Source organism: Plasmodium yoelii (assembly GCF_900002385.2).
Source record: "Plasmodium yoelii strain 17X genome assembly, chromosome: 13".
NCBI lineage: Eukaryota > Apicomplexa > Aconoidasida > Haemosporida > Plasmodiidae > Plasmodium > Plasmodium yoelii.
Window position 1 is genome coordinate 911,719 of NC_036185.2, and position 12,140 is coordinate 923,858.

Sequence of the window (12,140 nt, forward strand, 5' to 3'; positions counted from 1 at the left end):
ATAATACAGTTTTTAATCATCTATTAATATATTAAAAATTGTACAAATATATAAGCATATTTGTTTTGACCTGTAAAAAAATTCACCATGTTCTTATTTCAATTGTAACATGTTTTATTGTGTTTTATTTTTTTATAATTCATAAGCCATTTTTATTCATCTTTTTGGACTTTAAAAAAAAAAAAAACACACGAAATTTTATTTACATTGTAAATTTTGCTACAAATCGATAGCTAGTTATTATCCAAATATAACAGTAAAAGGGTGTGAAAACACACATAGAGATACATGAACATATATGGCTTAAAATAAATGGTCATATTTTTTTTTAAACATATTAAAATAGCTTTTTAGTTTTGTAAAAAAAAATATATGGAAAAGAAAATATATTGTCTTATTCTCCTGTAGGCGTAATATTTTTAACAATTTTTAATGTATTATATAATTAATCTGTGGTTAGTTTTTTTTTTTTTTTTTTATATATACATGTTAAATAACATGAACGTAAAAATATATTATGAACATGTAATAATTATAAATAATTTTATAAGGAAAATATAGGACATAAAAAATATATATATTCTTAGGTTTGTTATCGCCACTTTTCGTTTATTGATTGTTTTAGGTTTTAATTAACATTTATAACCATTACTTTTGTTGGATTTTAGTTTAATATGTTTTATAAAAAAAACGATGGTCTTATCATAATACAATTTTATAGCTATTAAATTTCAATGCTTTTTTCCTACAATTATTCAATTAGTATTATATTAAAAAACATTTCGTTGTATTTTATAATTTCATTTGTTTTTCGTAATATTATTTCTTTTAATATCACATATCTTCATGCTCGTTGTATTAAACTTTTTATAAAATCCTCAAAATGATATTATTAAATAAAAAATAAAAAATTCGAAAAATATCCAAAATCATTATTTATGTAAATTTTTAATTCGGGAAAAAAATTCAAACAATTATAAATGATTGCAAAAATATTTTCCTCATTATAATTTTCATGTGCACTTAACACATACATATTTTGTTTTAAAGTAAATTCTATATTTTAAAATATTTAGTAATTTTGAATTTTTGTGTAAATTAAATGTTTTGAACAATTATTAAAAAATGAAGAGCAACTGTTTTTTATGTATACCTATTTTATCATAAAGAATCTCCTTCATTGATTATTTCATATATATAAATTGTATTATAAATTTATAAAAGTGTATATAGTGTGTGCAATTTTTTTCAACATAGTCAATACAAAATGTGATATGTTTTTAATTATAAAATAGGAATTTATGAATTTTTATAAAACATTTTAAATATTTAATTTATTTTTTATTACATTATTTGCAGTTATAATATTTATTAATATTTTAAAACGTAATTATTAATATATATATATATTTATTTACACAAAACATTTCAAAACAAATTAATAAAAATGCCTACTTTAGGACACAGCAAATATAGAGAAAGTATAAGTACATTTATAGACGGTATGCATATATTAATAAATAAAATGGAATAATGTTGCAAAAAAGACACTAAATAAGAACTATTGATATTACTATCTTTGTTAAATTTCTTAACTTACTAAATATTACATAGTCTTATGTAATATAAAAAACTTTCCTTAAACTAATATTCACTCTATATATATTAAATTTTGTTTTATTTACAGACACTAGAAATTATAAGAGAAAATCAATCGATGAGCAAGATGACTATTCAATTGTTGAAGATTTGCTTTATCTAAAAAATGAAGGAAATAAAGAATTACACAATGCTACAAATGGAAATTTTTATGCTAATTTAGAATTAGGGTCATCTCATAACAATGGAATAAATATTAAACTGAACAGAGATAACCAATTTATAGAAAATAAAAATATTAATGAAGTAAATAATGTTAAAAATTATAAAAACCATATCGATAACAACGATTATACTTTCGAGTCTCCTTTAAACGAACTTGTAAGCTTCTTCTAACATTCCAAACATATTTCATATTTTCACAATTATATTGTATTTATTATTATATGTATCTGTTCATATAATTTATTCATTTAAAAATTTGGATGCTGTTCATATAATTTATTCATTTAAACATTTGGATGTTCGTAATGATAGCAAGCCAAATTGCTTTGCAATGCATTTTTTAAAATAATAAAATCAATATAATGAAATAGACAATCTATGGATATGTGAAATATTACATAAATCGAAAGTTGATTATTTTTTTTGTATTATTTATATTAATGTGGATATATTTTTTTATGTTATTTGCAGCAAAGATACCAACTTACATTACTCAAAAAAAGAAATCCATCTAATCCTAAATTACCAAAAGAAATAGAAGAAACTAGTAAAACCTATAATGCAGTAAATCTACAACATTCTGAAAAATACAAAAATAAAAATAATAAGGATTTGGTGAATGATATAGATATAATAAGTATTAAAAAAAATACAGTCGATTTAAATAATATAAAAGGGGTAAAAATTAAGGAAAAACCCATATTATCAAACTTGATAACTAATAAAAATGATAATAACAATCATTTAAGTTTTAGTGAAATTTATGAAACCCCAGTATGTGATAATAATCTTTCTAATTCTTGGAAAAATATTAATATCGAAAATGAAAAAAAAGTGAAATGCGAACATTTTATAAGTAGTAATGAAAAAATAAAGGGTTCATTTGAAATAAAAAAGGATAACGACATTAGACAAGATAATACGCTAGAATATTGTGATATAATTAAAAAAAGAAATATAAAAAATGAAAGATCGGATATTGAAGATATAGAAAATAATTCCATGAGCAAAGACATAAAGAAATATAATAATGTCAAAATCAATGAACGGTATAAAAAAATAAATGAAACCTCATTAGATGAGATGGATATTAAAAAGAGAGATATTAACGGCATGGATAACAATTATGAAAATTGCATTATACAAATGAAAAATAAAAAAAATAATGGAGATAAACTCTTAGATGAACAATATGATGAAAATAAAAAAAGCATTTTATATGATAGTTTACATAAGAATACAATAAAAGAAATATCAAAAAATGGATATAAAATGGAACATAATTATATAATGCCAACGAGAGATAAATATTATAAAGGCATGTTAGAAGAATGTGATAGTAAAGGTCAAGAAACTCGAAACATCATACATACCAATAAAAACCTTAGAAACAATAACAATATTAATAATAACAAATATATAGAAAATCAAGATAGAAACACAAGTAATAAAATAAACAATGATTTATCTGTATCATATAAAAGTGATCAAAATGTTATCATGAATAATTCTAATAAAGCAAAAAACAAAATAAAAGATGAAGAGCATATCGAGCCACATACTTTAAATGGAGATTTAAATATTTCTATCAAAAAAAATAATGGATGTAAAAAAGGCTTGGTCAATGATACTACATATATTCAGGATGATCCTGAAATAAAAATTGTAAACAAAAATAAAACACACACCCATAACTTAAGTAGCAATGGGTATAGAAACGTAAGTAAGCATACAACAAAATCTTTGAATCATAGTGTGAATGTTGATACTAATATACAAGATAATAATTACCTAAATGTTAAGGAAAAAAATAGCCAAAGTGAAAAAAAACGAACTAGTATATCACGTAATGTAACCCCAAATAAAAGTGGAAAAAATGGAAGTGTGTGCTCAAAAATAAAAAATGATAATACAATGACATATCTTACATATGAAGATATAAAAAATTTTGAATTTGAATTAAGTATTGATAATATAAATGATATGATAACAAAATTACTTGAAATTACAAAAGATCAAGAATGGAAACAACAAATAGAAAATTTAATTAATCTTCGAACAATTTTAAAATATCATGATACATTATTTTTTAATAATTTTATAAAAGATTTAAGAAAAATATGTAGATCAATAGTAGAATTATTAAATAGTCCTAGATCATGTGTATCAAAAAATGCATTATTATGTTTAACCGAATTTTATTCTATAGGAAAAAAAAAAATGGACAATACTTTGGATGATGTTGTTATGCCATGTTTAAAAAAAGCATTTCAAACATCTAATGATTTTTTAAGTAATGCTGCAAATAATTCATTGTTATCTATTTGTAATTCCTGTAGTGAAAGCAAACTTATTTCTTATTTTGTCAAGATAATAACATCGTAAGCATTAAATATGAATAACATATATTTATCTTCATAAAGATGCATGTAAATATATATTATAATGTCAATTTTTTTTTTTTTTATTTTTAGAAAACAGAAAACTTACAATCTTATATGTTTAAAGTGCCTAATTGCTGTTATTATTAAATTTGAAGAAAACATTTCAAAGTATAAGGAGATTAATAAGTTAATCGAGGCACTTCTAGAGGTTAGTATATATAATGGATATTCCATTTTTTTATTATTACATTTTAGCTAGTTGACATGTATTGTTTTATTTAACGATATTTTGTGCACCTCATTGAGTTTATATGAATTACATTTGGTAACTCGTATATTTGGATATATGACCACACATATGTATACACATGAAAATAGATATAACATTGATAATATTCAATCACCTTTTCTTTAGTGTACATCTGTTGGAAGTGCTGAAATAAAATGCACAGCAAGAGTAGCCCTGGTCGTTCTAGACAAGTATGGCCAAGATAAAAAATTGAATAAAATTATGGCATGTTCACTGTTTATGCATTGGTTCATTTCGTACCGTGATTCGTTTATTATTTCGCTTGCTATTCCGTTTGCTATTTCGCTTGCTATTTCGCTTGCTATTTCGCTTGCTATTTCGCTTGCTATTTCGCTTGCTATTCCGCTTGCTAATTCGCTTACTATTTCCGACCTTTCAGCATATGCCCAATTCAACCTATTAGCTCCAAATTGCACATTTGCCCCGAAAAAGTGAAAAAGGTAACGGCGCGCTTGGCTCCTCCATTCACTTGCTTGCCTCGCACATTATTAATTTATGAGAAGTTTATTTATGAGAAGTTTATTTATGAGAAGTTTATTTATTTATTTACTTACTTACTTACTTATTTATTTATTTGCTTACTTACTTGCCTACTTCTTATTTTTACCGTCTCCCCTTTCGCAGATAATAAACCTGATTGACCGAACATCCGAAAATGAAATCGATTCAGTGTTGGGGAAAATTAAGTTTAATTAATTTTTATATACAGTTTAGAGCAGCAAAAATTCTATAGTATTTAATTTATTTTCGTCGTTTTTTCATAACCATTTATTTATATTTGCTGGCTGTTTCAGATACAACAGATATTTAGGCATAGACATGTATACATCATTATTATTATCTCTATTTTAGTTGTATTCATATTTAATTAATTTATCTTATTTTATTGGATTCTATTGTTTTATTTTCACTATATATATATATATATATATATATTTTTTTTTTTATTAAAATTATGTATCTTTCAATTTTTTGGAAAATTGTATTTTTGGTAAATTAAATGATACTAATTCATTTTTTATAAAAGTTATTACAGTATGTGTGTGATTTTATATTATTTTATATTTTTTTTTTTTTTTTTGCAATCAATATTATTTTAAAATAAGAAAAAAGGATAGAATAGTATTTTTAATAAAACTAGGTTATTTTTATTTTTGACAAATTCTACATATTAAACACTTTTTTTGTAATAGACTATTTACAATATGCTTATATATAAAACACATTTTAATAAATGTTTTAATTATTTATATAATACCTGAAATTTGTATTTTTAATGTATACACAATTATTTTCTCCTTTAAAAATAAATAATGTAAAGATAGATTGTCTAGTTTCTATATTTCATTTGTTTACTATTCATTTTGCAATTTTCAAATATATTGTTTTTTTTGCATTCTACCTTTTTTTTTCCTGTGATGTACATAAAAATTATGTTTGATGTGTTTGGTGAAATAAGCTGTTATATAATAAAAAGTGAATTTACACAATTAGTTACATAATTAGTTACATTAGTTAGACATTTGGACAAAGTGAATGAGAGGAAAGGGTAGTATAAAAATAGGGTTTATTATAAGAGATAATGAATAATAGTAAAATATAAATGTTATATAAAAAATAAATCATGAAAATATTGGAAAAATATAGCACCCCTAGTGCATAATTATATAATAGTTAAAAGGGAAGGAATACAATATGAATTTATAAAAGCTGAATTTTCTACGTTTTATTTACCTTTCCTTTTTTATATTTAATTTTTGCAATAACACAAATAGTAGCAAAAGTTGTTATGTATATTATATGTATATATATATGTATGTATATATTATATATATATATGTATATATTATATGTGGCAAGTAGACAAACATGTAATGCACCATTTTTTATTGCATGTAATATATTACACTTGTTTTTTTATGTATATATTATTATCACGGAAAACATAAATATAAACAAATAAATATACTATATATATTTGTTGTGCATTTTTTTAGTTTTCATGTAGACAAATTCGCTAATTTTATTCCATTATTATATACACATTTTATTGAATAAAAATTTTATTTTATTTACATAATTTTTTTTAATTTAGAAAATATTAATAGCTTTTAAATAATGTTGTTTTAAAAGTTTTTATATATATTTGAAAAAAAATATTAATTGTATATTATTTTTATTTTAAAATAAATAAATTATATTACAAAAATTGTATTTTCGCCTTTTGTCCAGTTTCTATTATATTATTGTTGCACTATTTTTACACTATTTACACTATTTTACACTATTTAACACTATTTTACGCTATTTTTACGCTATTTTTACACTATTTTTATTTCGTTTTCACTTCGATTTTCAAATTGACCAATTCTATATAATAATTTAAATTTATACAAAATGGTTGCAAAAACAAAAACGACCAAAATTACTTTAAAAAAAAAATCTGTTAAGAATGCAGGAAAATTAGTAAAATCAAAAGCAGTCAAAATAAAAGGGAAAAATATGAAAACTAAGGCAGTTGTTTCCAAATCAAAAAAATTGAATCCAAAAAAATTGAACCCAAAAAAATTGTAAGTTTAAAAGTTTTTATATATTTGAAATGAAAATATACTTACTTATATATCCACCATGTGTAGTATTCCATACTTTTCCCACTTTTATGAACATCTACAACTGTATACATGTGTATGTATGCATGCACCAATTAAAAGGGGGCATATATTAATGTTATTAGGGACATATAAATATGCACTTATTTATATTTTACTTTTTTTCTAGAATTAACAAAAAGGCCAAATCCATAAAGTCTATAAAATCTAAAATTGTAAAAAAACCAGCAAAAAAAAACGTCAAAAAAATGATTAAAAAACAAAAATAAAGATAAGCACTTTTATATATATCCTCAAAGGAATAGAACGATTATCTCATATTTTATTTTTTCCTTCCCCATTATTATTATATATACAAAAAAGGCATACAATTAATATACTTAAATTTTTTTTATAACATATTAAGATATATTACATAAATAGAGCAAATAGTAGTTTTTATATATATGTAGACTATATTTTATTTATTTATTTATTTATTATATTTTTATTATGAAAGTATTTTTTTTTTTTTTTTTCTCTGCCTGTTTTTTTTTAGTGTTTAATTTTATATGATTTATATTTATTGTTTGTATGTGTGTGTATATGTGAGGAAATAATATTTATATGTTTGTTGATGTGAAAAAATAACATTTAAGCACAGAATAAACAAAGCATTTATTTAAGTTTTGACTATATATTATTTTTTAATATATATAAAAATAAAATAAATAAATAAATAAATAAATAAATTTTTTATTAAAATTCGGTAGTTTGATGTTGTTTTATACAACATACTTATTCAAAAATGAACTAATAATAAGATCTTAAAAAAAATAAATTTACATTTGTTTAGTATAATCGTAATCGTAATCGTAATCGCAAGTATATTGCCTGTTTTGTATGTTTTGCTTTTTTTGCCTGTTTTGTTTTAAAAGGGAAATGCAAAAAGAAGACATAAAATATACCCAACTTGTGTACACGCATTTTTATTTTATTAAAACTAAATAGTATATAATAAGGTCCTTGTTAAATTTTATAAATTTTTCATTTTTTTTATAATAATAAATACATAAAAAATTATATATTTTATTAAGAATATAAGATTATATAGTATATCTATTTATATATAAAATATTCTTTATTCTCAAAAAAAAAAAAAAAAAAAAAAAAAAAAAAAAAAATAGTTATTCATTTAGATTAATGTAAGCATATTTAATTAGTGATAAAGTATTTATATATTAATTTGGAAATCTTTTTATAATAGTAAAAATTAATAATTTGATAAGGATAATATAAACAATTTATAAGGATAATATAAACAATTTATAAGGACAATAAAACAATTTATAATTTAATAAATTAAATGTGTCCCTTTTATTACTCAGTTTCTTTAATTTTTTGTATCTTATTTTATATATTTGTAAAAATTAAAAAATTACATATATTTGTTTTATGTAATATTTTGTTGAAAATTGATTTTTTACATTGTAATAAAAATATGAAATGATTTAAAAAAAGGTATATGTTTTATAATTAATAGGATTATAATATTTTGTCTCTTATAAAAAAATATTGTATATATATAACCACGATATTTATATAAATATAGAAAAAAAAAAAAAAAAAAAAAAAAAAAAAAAAAATTAATGAGTTAACCTTCAAATCAAGCAAAACTACAGTTATATAAAAATAAATTATTTAGAAAAGTTTGATGTATTTTGATAATTTAAAAAAATATAATAAATATAATAAATATTTTGTATATTTTTATAATACTCAATTTGTGATATATATATATATATATACATACATGTTTATGTTGCTTTTTTATATGATTCCTATTTTTTTAATCATGTAATTGGGTTTAAAAGGAAGCAAAATATCCCCAAAATATAGAAATGATAAAAAAATATATTTATTAAAATAAGAATTTATTAAAAATAATATACAATAAAATAACTATATATGATTTGTTTTCGTCATTTTTTACTTCATCATATTTAAGAAACTTCTAATCTGTTCAATGAAAGTAAAATAAAAGATAAAGAAAACGATTACCATATGCATAATAATATGTTAATCCGTTGTATATATATATATATATATATATGCATGTATGTATAATTAGGGGATGTGTTATATCCCCCTAACAAGTTTGTTGGTTACCTACTTATTTTAGTACACAATATTTTACTATTCGAAATCATGGCCTATATTGTTTTATTATTTTTTTTTTTTTTTTTTTTTTTTTAGTGAGTTTAGTATGTAAAAATTGCCAAAGTTCAGACATCGAAACAAATGAAGGGCAAGGAGAAATTATTTGTCTGAGATGTGGTTCTGTTTTAGAAGAAAATAAAATTGTAGAGTCCCTCGAATTTGTTGAGAATAACAATGGGGCTATTTCAATGGTAAGCACCGCACCCAAAAAAAAAAAAAAAAAAAAAAAAAAAAATACCCTATAAATGTTATTTCTATTACCATATGGCTTTCCAAACCTGAAAAACATTCCATATCTGAAAAATTCATTTTTTTCAAAATTCATTTTTTTCAAAATTCGTTTTTTGCTTTTATTAATTCATAGGTTGGGCAATTCATTCCATCTAGTGGGACAAAGTCATTTATGTTATCTTGGGGGATAAGAGAAAGTAGAGAAATATCTTTACAAAAAGGATACATAAATATTCAGAAAATAGCAGATAATTTACATTTATCAAATCAACATATAGAAGCTGCACAGAGAATATATTTGATGGCATTACAACGTAATTTTACAATGGGAAGGAATAATTCATATGTTGCTGCTTCTTGTTTATATACAATTTGTAGAAGAGAAAAATCGCCTATAATGTTAATTGATTTTAGTGATATATTACAAACACCTGTAAAACCTTTGGGTAAAACATTTTTAAAACTGTTAAGACTTTTACATATTAGTGTACCAAATATTGATCCATCACTATTTTTAGAAAGATTTGCATATAAACTTAATTTAAAAAATGATATATATAAGGTAACATATACTGGAATTAAATTAATACAAGCCATGACACGAGATTGGATAAGTACTGGTAGGAGACCAACAGGTTTATGTGGTGCTTCTTTGTTAATAGCAACAAGAATACATGGTATAAATGTTAATTCAAATACGATAGCTGAAGTTGTTAGAATATCTAACCCTACTATTATTAAACGTTTATATGAATTTAAAAATACTAATATTGCTAAAATAAAAGCAAGTGAGTTTGATAAAATATCTATTGAGGATATACCATCAAGTTCAATTCCACCTTGTGTTATTTCTGATAATAAAAAAAAAAATAAATATAATCTTTTACAAAAAAATAAAACATTATCATTATGTGGTAGTGAAGAACAATATGCATTATGTTCCAATTCTACATGTTCTGTAGAAAATTATGAAAAAAATAAAGAATTACAAAATGATAATATTTCATCTTATTCTGATAATAATAGCACAAAATATATAAGAGATCAAGATTCGAATCAAAATAAATTTTTTAATTCTACTCAAAATAGTATTATTAACTCATCAAATGAAGTCGAATGTTGTATTTCAACTATCACACCTTCTTCTTCTTCTATTTTTGATAATAAAGAAAAATATCAAGACGATAACATAAATAAAAATAATCAAATTGAACAACACATTCGATCATCAAGTAATGAAATAAATTTAGATGAAATTTGTAATGATAATCCTGAGGGAGATGATATAGATAATTTAGCCTTTAAAATTATTAACACTATTAATATTGAAAAAAATTCAGAATTTTTAAAAATAAGTGATAAGTCTTTATTAAACGAATTAGGTTCTATTAAAAATAATCAAAATAAATATGATACTTCTAATAAAGAAAATGATAAATTGAACTCACAAAATCAAGATATACAAAATAATACCCAAAATGTATCTCCTATTTTAGATCAAAATATAATGATAGGCTCTTCCAAATTACAATCAACCAATTTAATAAATCACGAAACTTCTATTAGTACTATTACTGATGATGATGATAATGATAATAATGGGGATGAAATAAAAGAGAGGAATGAAGAAAAGTATAAAAATTCCAATGAGTTAAAACAAAATAACAAATCAGTAGACAATAGTACATATTGTACAACCTTAAAACAAACTGTTAATAGCGAATTGAGTAATGTTATAAATGAAGAGTTTAATTTATTTGATAATTGTAATAATAATAATACAGTTAGTAAAAATTCAAGTAATACCACATCAGGCTTAAATAGAATAAATGACGTTAATAATATATTAACCGATTTGAATTATTTTTTTGAAAATAATTCAAATACAATTAATGATCAAACAGCTAATTTTGATGAAAATTCAGATGATTCTGAACAACTAAACGATGAAACTATAAGTGATAGTTATGACAGTGAAATTGAAAATATTATTTTATCAGAAAAAGAAAGGAAAATTAAAATGTTAATTTGGGATGATGTGATGAAAGGTTGTATGCCAAATTTATCCAAAAATATTAAAAAGCCAAAAAAAAGACAAAATACTGATATTAATAACTCAAAAAATAAAATACCAAATAATAAAAATAATGTTGATGATCCTCAAGATCAGTTATCAACGGGAGATTCCGTGATAAAGGCTTTGGAAAAATCCAATAAACTTTTGCCTAAAAAAATTAATTATGACGTATTGAAATCACTTTTTTCATCATAAAGAAAGAACAATTTTTTAACATTCTTTTTTTGTATCATCATTTTTTTAGAAACATATTACAACATGTATATATATGTATATGCCTTTTCATTTAACACTTGTTAGTTATTTGAATGCATGTATATGCAATTGTTTATAGAATTGCAAGCACCATTTAGCATTTCTATTGTATGTTTTTGTTTTATTTACCTTGCTGTGCATAATTTTGCATTAACATAAAGAATTTATATGATATATTTATTACATGTACATACGAATTTGTGCTTAATAAAAAATTTTATGGATTTATTATGACAATTTTATGCGCACGA

The 12,140-nt window shown here is 21.6% G+C and overlaps 3 protein-coding genes across 3 annotated transcripts; all 3 read left to right on the forward strand.

Annotated features, from left to right (window-relative positions):
- Window positions 1–1,447: 1,447 nt before the first annotated feature.
- On the forward strand, window positions 1,448–5,214 carry PY17X_1316600 (CLASP domain-containing protein, putative; the record flags this gene model as incomplete). The annotated part of the gene is made up of 7 exons (XM_022957056.1): window positions 1,448–1,502; window positions 1,688–1,980; window positions 2,296–4,205; window positions 4,299–4,416; window positions 4,624–4,688; window positions 4,898–4,958; window positions 5,143–5,214. 7 exons carry the CDS (start codon window positions 1,448–1,450, stop codon window positions 5,212–5,214), a joined length of 2,574 nt encoding a protein of 857 aa, XP_022813538.1.
- A 1,701-nt stretch (window positions 5,215–6,915) lies between these two features.
- On the forward strand, window positions 6,916–7,396 carry PY17X_1316700 (conserved Plasmodium protein, unknown function; the record flags this gene model as incomplete). The annotated part of the gene is made up of 2 exons (XM_721830.2): window positions 6,916–7,088; window positions 7,297–7,396. 2 exons carry the CDS (start codon window positions 6,916–6,918, stop codon window positions 7,394–7,396), a joined length of 273 nt encoding a protein of 90 aa, XP_726923.2.
- A 2,333-nt stretch (window positions 7,397–9,729) lies between these two features.
- On the forward strand, window positions 9,730–11,829 carry PY17X_1316800 (transcription factor IIIb subunit, putative; the record flags this gene model as incomplete). Its single annotated transcript, XM_022957057.2, has 1 exon — window positions 9,730–11,829. A coding segment is annotated over one exon (2,100 nt), but the record flags the coding sequence as incomplete, so codon positions are not given.
- Window positions 11,830–12,140: the final 311 nt, after the last annotated feature.